Here is a 21,091-nt window from a genome sequence, read left to right as displayed (position 1 = left end):
GGATTTTGACATGCTACAAATACTTAAGAAAGCTAATTTTTCTCTTGGATTGATCATAATGGTACATGCTAGGCTGGCTTCAGCATGTAGTGTTGGTGGTGGTACAGAGGTTAAGTGAGTTACCTACCACACACTGAGACCTGGGTTCAATTCCCAGCCCAGCCTGGGTTCAATTCCCAGCCACGGTATGTAAGCTGGCTTTTGCAATACTACAATTCCCTGGAAGATGAGACCATCCTCCCTCTGGGAGGAGGAAGGGAGGGAGGGAGGGAGAATAGGGTCTATGGGCTACCATATAGGATAGTAAATTTACAGTTCAGCGCACATTATCCATTCAGTGTCACAGTAAATCAGGTAAAAGTTCTTTTTGGTGTAATCTCTTCTTAATATTCCACCACCAACAACACCCAACAGGAAACGCACTCACCAGAAGCAGTGCGACCACTGCCAGACTGGTCAAACAGCGCTCTATTCCAGGGAGCCTCAGCACATCAGGTCCTGGTCCTTATGCTACTTTCCACATTCCACTTGATACTTGTCCATAACCTCAAATTAAAAACCTCCCATAGCGTAAATCAGTTTAAAAACACTTGTACTTTATTAAAGATTGGACGCACCAGGAAGTTGCCGGCGGCGTGACACGCGTTTACCTGCAGAGCGCAGCTCATCCCAGCCTGGCTAACGGGGGAGAGCCCGTGGAACAAAACTCTGTGCCTTATAAACATCTAGGAACATGTGAGTGAGAAATTTTAATAAAGTACAAGTGTTTTTAAACTGATTTACGCTATGGGAGGTTTTTAATTTGAGGTTATGGACAAGTATCAAGTGGAATGTGGAAAGTAGCATAAGGACCAGGACCTGATGTGCTGAGGCTCCCTGGAATAGAGCGCTGTTTGACCAGTCTGGCAGTGGTCGCACTGCTTCTGGTGAGTGCGTTTCCTGTTGGGTGTTGTTGGTGGTGGAATATTAAGAAGAGATTACACCAAAAAGAACTTTTACCTGATTTACTGTGACACTGAATGGATAATGTGCGCTGAACTGTAAATTTACAATCTGTGTGAAGTATTTGCTATGCTTAGTGAGAGCGCACTCCATATTGGACTTTGATCTAACAACCAGAGTGCTTTGAAATTAATATTGATACCATATAGGATAAACAAGGTTACTTTAGCAATTTTCCAACGGAATCTGGAATTCCGCGGAATTTCGTACAAATCCGGCTGAATTTTCATAGCGACGGAATTTAACACTGACGGAATCCGTGATTTCTGGCGGAACGGAATTTGCTCTTTCCAAATCATCCCTAGTTAAGAGTTCGGAAGGCTGAGGAATATAACAAGGATCAAGCATGAAAATTAGGGGTTAGTCTGAGGTATAGAACAAGGAGCTAGGATTAGAGTAAGCAGCTATTAGACTAAGGTTTAGAAATGGGAGCTAGGATGCGAGTTAGGGGTTAGGATGAGGTTTAGAACATAGAACAAGGATAGAAATTAGGGGTTAGTCTGAGGTTTACCACTAGGAGTTAGAACAAGAGTTAGGGGTTAAATTAAGGTTTAGCAATAGGAGTTAGGATGAGAGTTAAGGGTTAGGGTGAGGTTTAGGACAAGTAGCTAGGATGAAAATTAGGGGTTAGTCCAAGGTGTATAACTAGGAGCTAGAGCAAGAGTTAAAGGTTAGGCTAAGGTTTAGAAATAGGAGTTAGGATGAGACCAAATCTTAGCAGGAACAAAGAAAACTATATGAAATCTCACTCTACCATTCACACTGTATACAGCACTCAACTTGTAGGATTCATTTTGAGGACAACGGTTTCCATTCTAATTCCAGGTTCCCTTTTCCAACTGTTCAGCAACCTGCAAGCCGGGATATTTCATGAAACATTCCTTCATCAGCTGCTGCTATGAGTGCCTCCCGTGTGCCAACAACACCTTCTCCTCCTCACCGGGTACGTATGTTGTGGACCTCACAGAATTGATGTTAATGGAAGTAAATGGAAGATATGGCACTTCTTTCTCATTGGTGTAGTTGGCTCTGACTCCTCGTGACCATATGTACTTTTGAACGCCAGATGTGTCTGTCAATTACTGCTTCTTTCAGCTGTTTTCTAGGCATGTTCATAGCTTCTAATATACACTTTATGCAACTTAGCCTCTGCTGTCCTCTTCTCCTTTTGTGCTCAATTTTTCCAAGTCCCCAGGATTTCTTCAAAGAATCGTCAATTAGTATGTGACCAAAGTATTTGAGTTTTAATAATAGTATCAACCCTTCAAGTGCACTCTCTGGTCTTATTTCATTAAAGCGGAACTGTAAATTCCTGTAAAAAAAACAGTTTCACTTACCTGGGGCTTCCCCAAGCCCCCAGCAGCCGTCCTGTCCCACCAGTCCTGCCCGAGCCTCCTTTAAACCGTGCCAGCTACTTTCGTTGCCACCGTTGATGGCAACTGTGCCTGCACGCCCCGGGCTATGCGAAGCTTTCTTCATGTTCCCGCCCACTGTAGCGTCCTGTGCTATTGACGCAGGATGAGTTTGCGGGCTTGAACACAAAGAAAGCTTTGTGTAGCCCATGTCACGCAGGCACAGTTGCCATCGACTTGCAAGTCGGTGGTGACAAATGTAGCTGGCACGGGAGAACGGAGGCTCAGGCAGGACCGGCACGGGACAGGATGGCTGCTGGGGGCTTGGGGAATCCCCAGGTAAATGAAACTGTTTTTTACAGGAATTTACAGTTCCCGCTTTAAAGCGGACCCAAACCAAACATTTTTTAAAATCAAAATATTTAGTTGCACCACTCTGACACATACAAAGATAAATAAACACTCCTTCAAGCCTATGAGCATTTCAGTGCATGCTTTTCACCCTTCTCTTTTCATAACTAGGGTTATACAGGTGGCAGCCATTAGCAATTCCTCCTTTGCTGGACATCACCTACTTCACCAGTCTGCCGGATTCTGTCCCGGCAATATTAAAGGAAGGGAGGGGTTCCTCCAATAAATGTAAAATATTTTATATTTGCCATCATGCAGCTGAAAAAAGGCTGCTATTTATTATTATAATTTAGAAAATAGATTTTATTTCTGAAATCTTGTATTTTTAATTTGGGTCGAAGTATTTACTGGTTAGATCTTCTGGTAGTTCAGTGAACTCTTAGTAGCTTTCTCCACACCCACAATTCAAAAGCATCAAATTTTCCACTTATGGCAACATTTATAGTCCAACTTTCACAGCCATGTGTTGCTACTGGGAAGACCATAGCTTTCACTATCCTGGTCTTTGTTGGTAAAGTAAAGTTTTTATCCAATTATCCTCTCAAGCAAAAAGTGTCTCTGAATCTCATGGCTGCAGTCACCGTCCGCAGAGATCTTGGATTCCAATAATCTGAAATCTGTTACAGCTTCCACTTTCCCCCCATCTGTTTAGAGATGATTAATTGGAGCAGATGACGCATTTTCTTGATGTGAAGTAGTATGCCAGCTTTGGCACTTTCTTGTTTGACATTCATGACTAGACTCTATAATTATTTTTCAGTTTCAGCTATCAGAGTGGTATCATCGGTATAACTCTGATTGCCAACATTCTTGCCAGCTATTTTAATTCCAGCATGTGACCAAAGCAGCTTTCCTTCTCGGTTTCCATATATTTTCCTCGAATAGACAAATGAGAGGGTCTGGTACAGGGATGGTCGTAGTCAGCCAACTTCGCTACACTGGAACTACGCGTAGTTTTACGCAATTACGCTTTGCCAAACTATGGCTTTGAAATAAAATATTCGCTTCGTATGCATTTCGTAGACTATGCGTTAAAATACGCAATTACACGTAGTGCGAAGCGTAGTGTATGCGGATGCTTATGCTCGTATGCATACGCAATAATATGTCTTTAAATGCTTATACCGGGAACTCTTCCATGCGTACATTCCCCTTTCCAATGCGTAAATTTGAAAACATACAAATTAGACGCGAGTAACGCATTCGTAGTTCACTACGCAATACACATGTTACCTACGCATAGTCGGCGTATGCTATGCGTAGTGGTACTTTGCTACACGTAAATTCGTAAGCGTAGTTTTGAAACTTCACCTATGAACTACGATGCGTAGATGCGAACTACGATGCGTAAATGCGTCAAATACTGCCACTTCCGCATGCCGAAGGGAGCTTTCGGAAGCCTTCGGGAGCACTCGGGCTCCCGAGGACGTGGCCGCTCCATACTACGCATGCGCGACCGCCCTCTATGACGCGCTCGTGCGTACGTAGTATGGAGCGGCCCGTCTTCGGAAGCCCGAGTGCTCCCGAAGACCTCCGTAGTCCCTGCGGCGGCGGACGCGAACAGGGGAGCCAGCGCAGCACCGAGGGCACCGGGAGAGGAGAGGGAAGGCTCATTAGGACCGAGCCTTCCCTCTCCTTAGGTGAGTATCTGACTTTTTCTTTTTTGAAACGGTACCCATTGGCTTTAAGAAGAACAGTGGGAACAAGAGGATTTTTTTTTTAAAGACCTTATAGTTTTTGAGAAAATCGATTTTAATGCTTCAAAGGAAAATAGTATACATTGAAATGCGGTAATGACAGCTAATGTATTTACCGCATTTACATGTACTGTATACTTTTTCCTTTCAAAACTTCCTTTGAAACTTTTAAATCGATTTTCTCAAAAACTATAAGGTCTTCTTAACATATCTGGCAAATTTGATGTTTCTAGTAGAGTTGGGCCGAACGGTTCGCCTGCGAACGGTTCCATGCGAACTTCAGTGGTTCGCGTTCGCCGTCCCGCAGGCGAAGTTTTGCGGAAGTTCGGTTCGCCCCATAATGCACCATGAGGGTCAACTTTGACCCTCTACATCACAGTCAGCAGGCCCAGTGTAGCCAATTAGGCTACACTAGCCCCTGGAGCCACTCCCCCCCTAATAAAAGGCAGGCAGCGGCGGCCATTAAGCTCACTCATGTGCCTGCGTTAGTGAGAGTAGGGCGAGCTGCTGCAGACTGTCTCTCATAGGGAAAGATTAGTTAGGCTTAGCTTGTTCCTGGCTGCATGTTCAGTTCAGTGAGCCCACCATACCTGTTCTGTTCAGTGAGCCCACTGGATACCTGCATACCTGTTCAGTGAACCTGCCACTGCATACCTGTTCTGTGAACCCACCACTGCATACCTGTACTGTGAACCCACCACTGCATACCTGTTCAGTGAACCCACCACTGCATACCTGTTCAGTGAACCTGCCACTGCATACCTGTTCTGTGAACCCACCACTGCATACCTGCTCAGTGAACCCAGCACTGCATACCTGTTCAGTGAACCCACCACTGCATACCTGTTCAGTGAACCCACCACTGCATACCTGTTCAGTGAACCTGCCACTGCATACCTGTACTGTTCAGTGAACCCGCCACTGCGTACCTGTTCTGTTCAGTGAACCCGCCACTGTATACCTGTTCTGTTCAGTGAATCTGCCACTGTATACCTGTTATGTTCAGTGAACCCGCCACTATATACCTGTTCAGTGAACCTGCCACTGCATACCTGTTCTGTTCAGTGAACCCGCCACTGTATACCTGTTCAGTGAACCTGCCACTGCATACCTGTTCAGTGAACCCACCTTTGCATACCTGTTCAGTGAACCCGCCACTGCATATCTGTTCAGTGAACCTGCCACTGCATACCTGTTCTGTTCAGTGAACCTGCCACTGTATACCTGTTCTGTTCAGTGAACCCGCCACTGCATACCTGTTCTGTTCAGTGAATCCGCCACTGTATTCCTGTTCAGTGAACCCACCACTGCATACCTGTTCTGTTCAGTGAACCCGCCACTGCATACCTGTTGTGTTCAGTGAACCCGCCACTGTATACCTGTTCTGTTCAGTGAACCTGCCACTGTATACCTGTTCTGTTCAGTGAACCCGCCACTGTATACCTGTTCTGTGAACCTGCCACTGCATACCTGTTCTGTGAACCCACCACTGCATACCTGTTCTGTTTAGTGAACCCGCCACTGCATACCTGTTCTGTTCAGTGAACCCGCCACTATATACCTGTTCAGTGAACCTGCCACTGCATACCTGTTCAGTGAACCCACCACTGCATACCTGTTCAGTGAACCCACCACTGCATACCTGTTCAGTGAACCTGCCACTGCATACCTGTTCTGTTCAGTGAACCTGCCACTGTATACCTGTTCTGTTTAGTGAACCCGCCACTGCATACCTGTTCTGTTCAGTGAACCCGCCACTGTATTCCTGTTCAGTGAACCCACCACTGCATACCTGTTCTGTTCAGTGAACCCGCCACTGCATACCTGTTGTGTTCAGTGAACCCGCCACTGTATACCTGTTCTGTTCAGTGAACCTGCCATTATATACCTGTTCTCCTGTTCTGTTCAGTGAACCCGCCACTGTATACCTGTTCTGTGAACCTGCCACTTCATACCTGTTTTGTGAACCCACCACTGCATACCTGTTCTGTTCAGTGAACCCGCCACTGCATACCTGTTCTGTTCAGTGAACCCGCCACTGTATACCTGTTCTGTTCAGTGAACCTGCCACTGTATACCTGTTCTGTTCAGTGAACCCGCCACTGCATACCTGTACTGTTCAGTGAACCCGCCACTGCATACCTGTTCTGTGAACCCGCCACTGCATACCTGTTGTGTTCAGTGAACCCGCCACTGTATACCTGTTCTGTGAACCTGTCACTGCATACCTGTTCTGTGAACCCACCACTGCATACCTGTTCTGTTCAGTGAACCCGCCACTGCATACCTGTTCTGTTCAGTGAACCCGCCACTGTATACCTGTTCAGTTAACCCGCCACTGCATACCTGTTGTGTTCAGTGAACCTGCCACTGTATACCTGTTCTGTTTAGTGAACCCGCCACTGCATACCTGTACTGTTCAGTGAACCCGCCACTGCATACCTGTTCTGTGAACCCGCCACTGCATACCTGTTGTGTTCAGTGAACCCGCCACTGTATACCTGTTCTGTGAACCTGCCGCTGCATACCTGTTCTGTGAACCCACCACTGCATACCTGTTCTGTTCAGTGAACCCACCACTGCATACCTGTTCTGTTCAGTGAACCCGCCACTGCATACCTGTTCTGTTCAGTGAACCCGCCACTGTATACCTGTTCAGTTAACCCGCCACTGCATACCTGTTGTGTTCAGTGAACCCGCCACTGTATACCTGTTCTGTTCAGTGAACCTGCCACTGTATACCTGTTCTGTTCAGTGAACCCGCCACTGCATACCTGTACTACTCAGTGAACCCGCCACTGCATACCTGTTCTGTGAACCCGCCACTGCATACCTGTTATGTTCAGTGAACCCGCCACTGTATACCTGTTCAGTGAACCTGCCACTGCATACCTGTTCTGTGAACCCGCCACTGCATACCTGTTGTGTTCAGTGAACCCGCCACTGCATACCTGTTCAGTGAACCCGCCACTGCATACCTGTTCTGTTCAGTGAACCCGCCACTGCATACCTGTTCTGTTCAGTGAACCCACCGCATCAGTGCGCATACCTGTGCAGTTAAGTTAACCCACCTACCTACGTGAGTGCACGCAGTGTGATATACCACTCCATGCATACCCGATATGGACAAAACAGGTAGAGGAAGAGGTAGTGCCAGAGCCAGAGGAAGGCCACCCGGCAGGTCTGTGCGAGGTCGTGTAAATGTAATTTCGTGTGGACCTGGCCCACAGTACAGTGCTCGGAAGAAGGCACGTCCCATCACCTCCCAAGATTGTCAGGACGTGGTTGAGTATTTAGCGACACAGAATACCTCATCTTGCTCAGCCACTAGCGCTACTACTAGCACCACTTCCGCTGCATTTGACACTTCGCAAGAATTATTTAGTGGTGAAATCACTGATGCACAGCCATTGTTGTTACAGCCAGATGAATTTTCACCAGCTCATATGTCTGAGTTACGCAGCAACACTATGGATGTAACGTGTAAGGAGGATGAAGGACCTACTGATGGTGCATGTTTGGATTTTTCTGAGGCAAGCGAAGCTGGGCAGGATGATTACGATGATGACGATGATACGGATCCTCTGTATGTTCCCAATAGAGGTGATGAAGAGGGGGACAGTTCAGAGGGGGAGTCAGAGAGTAGTAGGAGGAGAGAAGTTGCTGAAAGAAGCTGGGGCAGCTCTTCGTCAGAAACAGCTGGTGGCAGTGTCCGGCACCATGTATCGCCACCTATGTACAGCCAGCCAACTTGCCCTTCAGCATCAGCTGCTGAGGTCCACATAGTGCCCACATCCCAGGGTGGCTCAGCGGTGTGGACATTTTTTAATGTGTGTGCCTCAGATCAGAGGAAAGCTATCTGTTCGCTCTGCCAACAAAAATTGAGCCGTGGAAAGGCCAACACTCACGTAGGGACAAGTGCCTTACGAAGGCACCTGGAGAAAAGGCACAAACAGCAATGGGATGGCCACCTGAGCAAAAGCAGCAGCAGCACACAAAAGAAAAGTCAACCTCCTTCTCCTCTTTCTCCTTCAGGTGCATCATCTGCTTCTGCCGCTTTCTCCCTTGCACCTTCACAGGCACCCTCCTCCACTCCGCCTCTGCCCTTGAGCGCTTCCTGCTCCTTTGCCCACAGCAGCAGTCAGGTGTCCGTGAAGGAAATGTTTGAGCGGAAGAAGCCAATTTCGGCCAGTCACCCCCTTGCCCGGCGTCTGACAGCTGGCGTGGCGGAACTGTTAGCTCGGCAGCTGTTACCATACCGGCTGGTGGACTCTGAGGCCTTCCGTAAATTTGTGGCCATCGGAACACCGCAGTGGAAGATGCCAGGCCGCACTTATTTTGCGAGAAAGGCCATACCCCAACTGCACCGTGAAGTTGAGAGGCAAGTGGTGTCATCTCTTGCGAAGAGCGTTGGGTCAAGGGCAGGGCCGGATTACCGACCAGGCAACAAAAGCAGTCGCTTGGGGCCCCATTCAGAGTCAAAGGGGCCCCATCAGCACATAAACCAGCCCTCGCCATCCTGTCAGCGGTGGCTGGATGGTAGAATGGTTAAAGGGACTCAGAGCAGTGCAGAAACTATGGAAAGATGCATATCATGTTAAAGCTCTCTTTCTCCTCTTTCCAATGATATATAAACCGCCGCCCTATGCCTTTTAGTTTTTGCTATTTTCGCGATCGAAATCGCGACCACAGCAATTTCGATCGCGAAAATAGCAAAAACTAAAAGGCGTAGGGTGGCAGTTTATCTATCATTGGAAAGAGGAGAAAGAGAGCTTCAAAATGATATGCATCTTTCCATAGTTACATTGTATTACACAGGACGACTTTTCTCCAAAGTCGGCAGCTCGATTCAGCACAATGCAATGAAATATAAAGTAACCCGGGGGATATAATTACAAACATCATGCTGGTAGGTGTGAGGATGTAATTAATTAGTTGTGGGTATGCCTAAAGGCATACCCACAGGCACTGCTCGGAGTCCCTTTAAGGGCTCTGCCTCTGACACAGGAGACCAGGGTTCGAATCTCAGCTCTGCCTGTTCAGTAAGCCAGCACCTATTCAGTAGGAGACCTTAGGCAAGTCGATATTGTCTGATGTAATACAATTTTATGTGTATATTTTATGAATACAATTGTTTGATACATGTTTTATAAAAATAAAACCATATACTTTTAAGTACCAAGTCTATGAATAGGCATCTAAAATTATTGAGGATCCAAAATACTGATTAGTTATACCCAGCGCAACTAGTGTATTGTTTTATATAAGTCTATCTAACACTGCTACTGCCTATAGGGCGCGTCCTAGTGGCTGCAGCTCTGGCGCTTTGAGTCCGCCAGGAGAAAAGCGCGATATAAATGTTATTTGTCTTGTCTTGTCAAATAATGCCGTGCGATGCTGATTGTCTTCAGAGCCAGGCAGGGGTGTAGCAATAGAGGTTGCAGAGGTAGCGACCGCATCGGGGCCCTTTGGTCAGAGGGGCCCCGAGGGGCCCTCCCTCAAGCACAAAATGAGCTCTCTATTGTCCCTGTGCTGGTAATAATCACTCATACAGATGCTTTGTATAGTAGTAATCATTAACAAACTGTTTTCCATCCTCTACTTGCACCTCTGACACCGTGAAAATCCTTGGCAGGTTTGTTATGTATAGAGTGCTTTGGGGGGGGGGGGGGGTCCATGTAAATGTTGCACCGGCTCCCATAGCTTCTTAGCTATGCCACTGGAGCCAGGCTTTCCTCCTAGGTCCCCCTCCTGCTACTGTGCGCTCTGCCGCTGCCCACTCCACCCTCCCTTCCCACAGAGAACCACAGCTGCAGCAAGAATGATAGCAGCAGCTGGCAAACGCTCACTCACCTATCCATGATCCAAGCGATAGAGATCCCGTCATCTGAAACCCATCTGTCTCTTCTACAGTGCAGCCGCTCGCTCTGAACTTCCTTATTCTCAGATCAGACAGGAAGTAGGAAGTAGTAATAGCAGTAGTAACAGAGCGGCAGCACTCTAGAGGAGACATATGGGCTCAGGATGATGGGACCTCTATTGCTTGGATCACAATAGGTGAATGTGAGTCATCTGGTGCGGTCATTCTCCCCCGCTGCGGCTGCCTTCTCTGCCGGACTATCGTATTCACTGGGATGGAGGCTGCATGGTGGCTGTCTAGTTTGGGAGGAAATCGGTTGTTCGGTGGTGGGGGAGGTTATGTAATTCTGTCTGGGGAACGGCTTCCGGTTTGGCAGTGTCCAGAGCTTTCTGCTATTGCCAGGCTGGAGATGCAGGGGGAAAGTGCTGCTGCTGTGACATCTGGCGCCCTCTTCACAGGGGTGCCCCAGCCTCTGCATTTTGCCTCTGCTATTCCCTGCATTGTGCACCCACAGAGGAAAGCGGCCTGTTGCCCATAGCAACCAGTAGCTCAGCTGCCCCGGTGTGTGCGGCATGTTGCTGTGCAGCTGCATCTTCTGATTCTATTACGACATGATGGGGGGCCCAAATCAGTTACTTTGCTTAGGGCCCCATTTAGCCTTAATCCGGCTCTGGTCAAGGGTACACCTGACCACGGATGCCTGGTCTGCCAAGCACGGGCAGGGCCGCTACATTACGTACACAGCCCATTGGGTCAACCTGGTGAACGATGGCAAGCAGGGCACAGCGGACCAAATTGTGACACCTCCACGGCTTGCAGGCAGGCCTCCTGCCACCTCCTCTCCTCCTGCTACATGCTCTTCGCTGTCCTCCTCCTCCTTGGCTGAGTGGCAGTTCTCCTCTCCAGCTACACAGTCCCAGCTCCGCAGGGCCTATGCTACATGCCAGGTACGACGGTGTCACGCCATCTTAGACATGTCTTGTCTCAAAGCGGAGAGTCACACTGGAGCAGCTCTCCTGGCTGCTCTTAAGAAACAGGTGGATGAGTGGCTGACCCCGCACCACCTGGAGATAGGCAACGTGGTGTGCGACAACGGCAGCAATCTGCTTGCCGCTTTGCATATGGGGAAGCTGACACACATACCCTGCATGGCACATGTCATGAATCTAGTTGTTCAAAGATTTGTGTCAAAGTACCCTGGCTTAGCGGATGTCCTGAAGCAGGCCAGTAAGTTCTGTGGGCATTTGAGGCGGTCTTACACAGCCATGGCACGCTTTGCGGAAATTCAGCGGAAAAACAACTTGCCGGTGAGACGCCTGATTTGCGATAGCCCGACTTGCTGGAATTTGACCCTGCTCATGTTCTCCCGCCTGCTAGAACAGAAGAAAGCCGTCACCCAGTACCTCTACAACTACAGTATAATGAAACAGTCTGGGAAGATGGGGATGTTCTGGCCTGACAACTGGACACTGATGAGAAATGCATGCAGGCTCATGCGGCCATTTGAGGAGGTGACTAACCTGGTGAGCCGCAGTGAAGGCACCATCAGCGACTTGATTCCCTACGCTTACTTCTTGGAGCGTGCTGTGCGTAGAGTGGCGGATGAAGCTGCGAATGAGCGTAACCAGGAACAGTTACGGCAGGAACAGGCATGGGACCAATTTTCATCAGACCCAGCTGTTTCCTCAACACCTGCGGCAGCACAGAGGGGGGAGGAGGAGGAAGAAGAGAAGTCATGTGCAGAAGACGAGTCAGACTCAGAGGATGATGAGCAAGGTGTTTCTTTGGGGGAGGAGGAGGAGGAGGAGGGGACGGCGGCAGGAGAACAACCGCAGCAGGCGTCGCAGGGGGCTTGCGCTGCTCAACCTTACCGTGGTATTGTTCGTGGCTGGGGGGAGGAGGTTGACTTACGTGACGTCACTGAGGAAGAGCAAGAGGAGATGCATGGTACATCTGGATCCGACTTTGTGCAGATGTCGTCTTTTATGCTGTCGTGCCTGTTGAGGGACCCCCGTATAAAAAACCTCAAGGGGAATGAGCTGTACTGGGTGGCCACACTACTAGACCCTCGGTTCAGGCACAAAGTGGCTGACCTGTTACCAACTCACCTGAAGGTGGAAAGGATGCAGCACATGCAGAACAAGCTGTCAACTATGCTTTACAATGCCTTTAAGGGTGATGTGACGGCACAACGCCAGCAAGGTACCACTGCCACTAATCCCCCTCCCGTGTCCACGCAGTCAAAGACAGGACGCTCCAGCGATCTCATGGTGATGTCGGACATGCGGACGTTCTTTAGTCCAACGCCTCGCCGTAGCCCTTCCGGATCCACCCTCCACCAACGCCTGGAACGGCAGGTAGCCGACTACCTGGCCTTAAGTGTGGATGTAGACACTGCTGTGAACAGCGATGAGGAACCCTTGAACTACTGGGTGCGCAGGCTTGACCTGTGGCCAGAGCTGTCCCAATTTGCCATCCAACTTCTCTCCTGCCGTGCCGCAAGCGTCCTGTCAGAAAGGACCTTCAGCGCAGCTGGAGGCATTGTCACTGAGAAGAGAAGTCGCCTAAGTCACAAAACTGTTAAGTACCTCACCTTTATCAAAATGAATGAGGCATGGATCCCGGAGGGCTGCTGCCCGCCCCAAGACTAAGTCAGTCCCCGCACACACAGCATCTCTGCCTGCACGCCGTGTGACTGGCTGCCTGGCCTGCCCCAAGAAGACTAAGTCGCTCCCAGTCCCTCCACACAGCATGTCTGCCTGCAGGCCGCTTGACTACCTTCTCCGCCACCACCAACAGGGTCCGGGACTCCAGGCGGATTGCTGAATTTTTTAGGCCGCTGCTAGCAGCGGCCGCTGTAATAATTTTTCTGGTGCGTGTACATGACTGCCTAATTTTTCTGGCTGCACTGCGGGCAGCTGCAACAACAAAAGAAAAGGCATGTACATGCGCCCATTCCCCTTCGTGATCATTACCTTGCCGTGGTGAAGGGGCTTGCGTATCACAATGAAGCAATGACCGGCGCCTAGATGAGTGTCTCAGGGGGCACACCCACGATAATAAGGTCGTTGCCTCATTGTGGTCAGACCAAATTTGATCAGCTGGACAGTCACTGTTCTGTCATTCAGCTACATCAGCCAGGCGACCATATGGGCTGTAAAGCCACCAAAACCTGCACTCTCGCCATGGTGCGCACCAGTCCAGCACGGCCGTCACTACACAAACAGCTGTTTGCGGTGCGTTACACGGTGAGTTTGGTGTGTCAGTGTGAAGCAGTACCTTAATTACACTACCTGATTGATGTATACACATGCAAGATGTTTTAAAGCACTTTAGGCCTGTCATTTAGCATTCAGTGTGATTTCTGCCCTTAAAACGCTGCTTTGCGTCAAATCCAGATTTTTCCCGGGGACTTTTGGCGTGTATCCCACTCCGCCATGCCCCCCTCCAGGTGTTAGACCCCTTGAAACATCTTTTCCATCACTTTTGTGGCCAGCATAATTTTTTTTTTTTCAAAGTTTGCATCCCCATTGAAGTCTATTGTGGTTCGCGAACGTTTACGCGAACCGAACCTTCCGCGGAAGTTTGCGAACCCGGTTCGCGAACGGAAAATCGGAGGTTCGGCCCCACTCTAGTTTCTAGCAAGTAAGGGGGCTTTGCTATTAACCGCTAAAGTCTGCAGGTTTGGACGGTTTTTAATCACGAATACTTTTTTCATTTGAAAATTTAAAATTGATTTTCTCAAAAACTATACGGTCTGTTTGAAAAAACAAATTAAGTTGTAGCCACTGATCACCTTTACAATCTGTGCAATTACAGTGATTGTAGCATGTATGCAGGCTCTGCTATTAACGTTAAAGTCAAATCCGTGATCACGGCCTTGATCTTGGATTCTACATGTAATCACGGCTAAAATCCGAGTCGAATCCGGCGTTCCGAATCAAATCCGGATCACGAACGATCATGGCGTATCCGGATTTCGATTCTGCCGTGGCTGGATTTACTCAAATTGGTGATTGGGGGTATCTGAGCACCACTGGTCTCCAGGCCTGTGGTGAGTGTTGAAGGCTCACCTGTCATGCCGGGGTGAAGCCTCACCTCCTCCAGCGGTGTCTGGCATTTTTTTGAATTGTTACCGTGAGCGCCTGTGGTGTGTAACACTGCCGCATGTAGTGACATAAGTACATCTTGTGGTAATTCAAAAATTTCCCTGGAGACAGGAGGAGGTGATTTTCATGCTGGCATGAGAGGTGAGCCTGCACAGGGCCGGCCTTAGGTTTCACAGTGCCCTGAGCGAAACCTGATTTTTGTGCCCCCCCCCTTCATCCCTTTGCGCACACACACACACACACACATGCATGCACACAATGGGACAGTTAGCCGCCCCCCCCCCCCCCTCCTGCCCATTCTATTTAGAATGATAGCGAAGCACCGACAATTTGCTCCACACGTTATAGCCGCAGTGCACCCCCTCCCCCCAAAAAATACCCTCAGACTCAGTATAGGTAGGTAGCCAGGTATAGGTGCTCCAGTATAGGATCTCATGTGTAGGTGCCCTCAGTATAGGTTGCCAAGCATAGGTGCCCCCAGTATAGGAGGTCAGTTGAAGGTCTCCATCGCCCCCATAAGTAGCCAGGCGTAGGTGCCTCCAGTATAGGTAGCCAGGTGTTGGAGCCCTCAGTAAAGGTAGCCAGTTAAAGGTGCCCCCAGTATAGGAAATCAGGTGTAGGTGCCCTAAGTATAGGCAACCAGCTATAGGCGCCCCCTTGGAAGCCGGCGCCCTGAGCGACCGCTCCGGTCGCTCAGGTCAAAGGCCGGCTATGAGCCTGCATCAGTCGCCATGAACCTGGGGGGTACACATGGGGGGAGACCGGCAGTGGGTCCATCTGGTCTGTCTGTCAATGGGAAATTGAACTCAGTTACCACTGTGTACTTGATTCAAAAGACACTGAAGCAAAACATAAAATATGATATAATTAATTGGTTGTGTAGTACAGATAATTACTAGAACATTAGTAGAAAAGAAAATATTCTCATATTTCTATTTTCAGATATATAGTGTTTTTTTATAACATTGCACCATTCTCTATAATTTGCAGTTTACACACTACTCAGCATTCCAAATTATTTCACAGAACAGGCCAGTGAACTATTGACCTGTCCTCTGGAGAGAAAAAGAAAATACAGTGACTGACAGTTGAGTTAACAAGCTTCAGAAGACAGAGCTCTCTGCGACTTTGAAAGATGTGGAGCTCAATGGCTCTTTTGCATAGATAACAACTGGAGTTTCTTAACTCTTCCTGTACTGGAAACAATATTAGACTCATAACTCTGCTCCTAATGTTTTATTTCTTAGCTGTACCTTACAAATCATTATATCATAATTGTTTTTTTTTTTTCACTTCAGTGTCTCTTTAAGTCCTTGTAACTGAGAATTTCCAATATGTCAGCTCTTGTGCAGAATGTGTAATGATCCGCCCAGCTGGATGCACTGGCAGACAGCTGTTTGACCATTCCCCTTCTCTGTGGGCTGCAGGTCTCTGCAAGAGAGACCTTTTTTTCTATTACAAGTTTCTGGTCTGTTCTGCTGCTGAGGAATTTGCATACACTCGTTATGCAAATCCCTTACCTGCCTCCTTTGATGACTGGCAGTATAAAGAGCTATGTTTCCCAGAGTCCTTTGCTGGTCATAAGAGTTAGTCCTGTGGAACACTCGCCTGGAGTGTCAGCCTTGCTCTTTGTTTGAAGATTAGCCTAGATTAATTCCTGGAACTGCACTAGGCAGATTCCCTAGTGCAGTTAGGATTGCATATCTGTTTTGTTTGTCTGTTGCGATTGTCCTGTCCCAGCGGTGGTCGACAGGAAGTCGTTCTGATCTTTGTACTTGGAGTATAGCTGGAGCAGCGGTTGCTACCAGCTATCTCATCTGTTCTGTCTTGCCAGGATCGCACTCGCCTTGCGCTAATGCTGTGGATCCGTCTGATCTCCATCTCTCTTTCTATACTTGGATCGCACTAGCCTCTTGCGCTAGTGCTGTGGATCCTTCTGCTCTGTCTTCCTGGATCGCACTAGCCTCTTGCGCTAGTGCTGTGGATCCTATCTCTCGCTTATTCCTGTTTTCGTATATCTGTCTTGTCTGCTACGAATGCTTGCTGGAGGCTCGGTGAGGTAACCGTTAAGCAAGCGCTCGCATCTTCTGTTTCATGTTTATCTGTCCATGGTTAGTTAGGCGTGCTTGTCTCTGTTGTGCTTAACACGCGGAGACCGTGCATAAATGCGTGCACTGTTGCGAATGAGTGCGGTGTTCGCGTTTAGTTAGCGTTTGTTATTTTCCTTATCTTCTCATTGTATGATTTGCTGTGCCTTTGCTACTCTCGTGCTCTGCCTTGCTGTAGCCTTGTGTCACCTCTGGCAATCGCCTCTCTCGCGATTGCGTTCCTGCTTCATATCTGCTGTTGTGTGTGCACCGTCGCGTGTTGGTGACTAGTTTGGTGCACACACATACAATCTGTCCCTTTGCTCAATCTCATTCGCAATCGCTTCTCAGACAATTGCGTTCTCACTCGGTTTCCTTTGTTGTGTGTTCATCGTTGCAGGGTGGCGGCTAGATTGGTGGACATACATACATTCCTCATCTGTGCTTATTCGGTCTTGTGTCGCTGTTAGCAATCGCCATCTCTGCCGATTGCCTTCTCACTTTATCTTCACGGTTGTGTGTTCATTGTCGCAGGGTGGCGACTAGATTGGTGGACACACATACCCTCTGTCGCTTTGATCTCTCTCTTTCAGGGCTATCTTGCCTTGCGTTTCTTCCCTTCGTACAATTCCTGTCTGGCGTGTGTGGCAGGGCAGAGGAGCTGTTCCTCTGCACTCCACAGCTCCACCTGCCGACAGGAATTTCCCTCTACAGGTGCGTTTCACCTTTTGCTGGGTTTCCTCAAATTATACGCTTGGGGAGGATTTCCGCAGTGTTAGCGCACGTCTTGTGTGCTGATCACGGAGAGAAATCCACAATCGTTACAGTATGTGTATAAATAAACTGATAGCAGTTTACAACAGTGAAATGCATAAAATGCAGACCAAGTTAGACCAAGGGTGACAGCATCACTTTCCTTTGGGGAGCTGCTCCCTAGCCCCCTTCAGAATGTTTTTCTTAATCTAGCTCCGGCAGCGGTGTTACTCACCTACGACCACCACGATGCATGCTGTGAGATGTACTTTTTTCATGTGAGTACATCTCCCTGCCAGACGTAGGAACAGCCCCCCAAAGTTAAGTAATACCTGTCACCCCCCCCCCCCCCCCACGGCACACTCTGTTTATGAACCTTCGGGGAGGTTGATTTATATATTTTGTCCGAAAGGTGCTTGATTTCTTTTAAAGCATTAGAGAGACAGGTTCCAATCCTGGGCGGAGGGGCGTGTGTTCTCAGGGATTTTCCGGTAGAATGGGGGAATGGGGCACTGCACTGGTCAAAAATTAATGTGGGACCTTTAACTTTTTTATGCTGTACTGCTAGTAAACTTGTGACTACTCCACTCCCTGACTTGTATGGCTCTTAATAAGCTTCGGGGCCTGGGTAATTGCCCAGTTTGACCCTATGCAAGCTCTGGTTTTTTTTTCTCCCCATGCTTGAATTTAACCATTTCAGCCCACGGGGATTTTTCACCTTATGCATCGGAGCAATTTTCACCTCCCATTCATTCGCTAATAACTTTATCACTACTTATCACAATTTATTGATCTATATCTTGTTTTTTCCGCCACTAATTAGGCTTTCTGTGTGTGGTTCATTATGCTAAGAGCCACTTTACCGTAAATGCATTTTAACAGGATTAATAAGGAGAAAATGGAAAAAAATCATTATTTCTCAGTTTTCGGTCATTATAGCTTTAAAATAATCTATGCTACCATAATTAAAACCTATGTATTTTATTTGCCCGTATGTCTCGGTCATTATACCATTTAAATTTTGGCCCTATCACTATGTATGTCGCCAATATTTTATTTGGAAATAAAGGTGCATTGTTTCCGTTTTGCGCCTATCACTATTTACAAACTTATAATTTAAAAAATGTTTTAGTATATCCCCTTCAAAAGCATATTCAAAAAGTTCAGACCAGTAGGTAACTATTTATGTCTTTTTTTTTTTTTTTATTGTAATTTTTTTTTTTACATTAAAATTTTTATTTGGGGAATATTTTGGTGTGGGACATAAACAATTAATTTTTAAAGTTGCTATATGTGTGAATTGTAATTAAAAAAACATGTTTAGATGTAGTTTTACTATTTGGCCAGAAGATGGCCACCTTCATTTTTTGTTTCCCTCCTTGTACTTCTCGCTAAGCGGAAGTACATGAGGGATGCGGAAATTCTTCCGGGCAGAAAAGCCGGAGCCTCACGGGTGAGCGCTTTGGTTTTTCTGCAGGGGAAAGGGATCGGTGATCGGGAACCATGTTCCCTTTCACTGATCCCCAGGCTACCGGGGGACACCTCGGGGAGGAGGGGGCGCGCCCGCAATCGCGGGCGGGAGCGCGCCGAAGCGGGACACCGAATCAGAGCAGCCACCAGGACGTGAGCTTCACGTCCGGGCGGCAGAAAAGGTTAAAGGATACCCGAACTGATATGTGACATGATGAGATAGACATGTGTATGTACAGTGACTAGTACACAAATAAGGCTGTGTTCCTTTTTTTCTTTCTCTGCCTGAAAGAGTTAAATATCAGGTATGTAAGTGGCTGACTCAGTCCTGACACTTTCCTAGCAGAAAATGGATTCTGAGAGCAAGAAAGAGATAAAAAGAGGAATTTCTTACCAGTGAGGGTCACACTGTAGTAACTTCCTGTCTGAGTCAGGACTGAGTCAGCCATTTACATACCTGATATTTAACTTTTTCAGGCAGAGAAAGAAAAAAAAGGAACACAGCATAGCTAGGCACTGTACATACACATGTCTATCTCATCATGTCACATGTCAGTTCGGGTATCCTTTAATGTATCTTCTCAGGGTGCTTAGATTAAGTCCTACCTCCCTAAAATATACAGGTAGGTTTATTGGCCTCCCTGCCCCCACCCCATGTGACAGAGACTTGCACTGTGAGCACCACTGAGTGAAAGCTAGTCCTTCTTTCTCATGTTCTCTCTAAAGTATGGTGGAAATTCTACCAGTGCTTTTAATTGTATCTCTCAGTTCACTTACATTGTCATTTTGTTTTAGGTATGACGCAGTGTCAGCCGTGTTCCCTCCATCAGTGGTCGTATAGTGGAAGTTCTCGCTGTGTAAACCGGACGGTTGATTACTTTGCATGGAACAACGCCTTTGCTATCACTCTGGAGACCTTGTCCTCTCTTGCTATGCTGCTTGTCCTGCTGTCTGCTGGTTTGTTCATGAAATATTCCCACACGCCACCCGTGAAGGCCGCAGGGGGCCCTTATGCCTACTTACTCATGCTCTCACTATTAGTGAGCTTGGCCAGCACCGGAGTTTTCATTGGCCAGCCTAGCGATACGCTCTGTAAGATCCGCCAACCCTTGTATGGCATCAGCTTCACCTTGGCCGTGTCTTGTATCCTAATCAAATCCATCAGGATCCTTTTGGCCTTTGAGTCGGCCACAAAAGGAAGGAAGTTAGAGAAGTTAACCTACCAGCCCATTCTCCTGGTCATTATATTAACGGGGATCCAGATCTGTATTTGTGTAGTGTGGCATGTGGTGAAAGGTCCTGCTTTCACGGAGATATACACCATCCCTGAGCGCATTATACAGCAGTGTGATGAAGGATCCTACGTGGCTTTGGGCATCATGTTGGGCTACATGGGCTTGTTGGCCCTAACTTGCTTCATTGTGGCCTACAAAGGCAGGAAATTGCCAGAACGATATAACGAAGCTCGTTGTATCACATTCAGCATGCTGGTCTACATGTTTGTGTGGATTCTCTTCATCCCCATCTATATCAATGTTACTAGCGGCATCTACCTCTCCGCTGTGCAAGTGGTTGCCATCCTGTCCTCTGTGTATGCCGTGATCTCCTGCCACCTCTTACCCGTGTGCTACATGGTCCTCTTTAAGAGAGACAGCTGCACCAGAGAGAGGTACCTGGAGAGCGTCTTTAGGTTCTACAGGACTAAAATATGTGGCAGGTCCGTTATTCAGAAGACTCCAAACCAACAAGAAGCTCCTTCTGCCAACTCTGAGCCAGATATCGAAACTGGCACAATTCCACAAGAGAATGCTCAGCCTTTCTGAAGAGGAACACATCCTAAATGGGCATCCCAATTTCACTAAAAACTTGCTATAATTGTTCAGCGGTGCCGCTCAACTCTAAGTTTGAAAAATGAAACTTTTTTGTCTCTTTTATGGAGTCAATGGATCCCATGTTATGAATACTGTTCACACATGTCATTTTTAAAAAGATCCACTGGATCCATTGTGGTGCATGGAACTCAAAGTTCCACCTTGCAGGATAATTCCAGGCAAGCAGGTGCACTCCCCATAGACGTCTATGTATGAGATGCATCAATTTGAACTCTATATAGACCATAATGGACCACTGGACCAGATACTGCTCGACTCACTACGACTGTCCAATGGAAAAGGCTCTAGTGTGGACTAGTGTTGGGCGAACAGTGTTCGCCACTGTTCGGGTTCTGCAGAACATCACCCTGTTCGGGTGATGTTCGCGTTCGGCCGAACACCTGATGGTGTTCGGCCAAACTGTTCGGGTTCGCCCGAACGGCTCATTGCCTGGCCGAACAGGGCCCCTGTTCGGCACG

General features: G+C 47.8%; 1 protein-coding gene across 1 annotated transcript in view; it reads left to right on the top strand.

Moving 5' to 3' along the window:
- The window catches only part of LOC137504555 (G-protein coupled receptor family C group 6 member A-like), a 41,199-nt gene extending 20,635 nt beyond the window's left edge, over positions 1-20,564 (top strand). The window contains exons 5-6 of the mRNA XM_068233136.1: positions 1,828-1,945; positions 19,537-20,564. Of these exons, the coding sequence (XP_068089237.1) occupies positions 1,828-1,945; positions 19,537-20,564 (1,146 nt within the window). The remainder of the gene's footprint in view (positions 1-1,827; positions 1,946-19,536) is intronic.
- The last annotated feature ends 527 nt before the right edge of the window (positions 20,565-21,091 follow it).

This window comes from Hyperolius riggenbachi, chromosome 4 (assembly GCF_040937935.1).
Source record: "Hyperolius riggenbachi isolate aHypRig1 chromosome 4, aHypRig1.pri, whole genome shotgun sequence".
NCBI classification, from domain to species: domain Eukaryota; kingdom Metazoa; phylum Chordata; class Amphibia; order Anura; family Hyperoliidae; genus Hyperolius; species Hyperolius riggenbachi.
The sequence above is the reverse complement of the archived record's forward strand: the minus strand, read 5'-3'. Positions and strand labels throughout refer to the sequence as shown.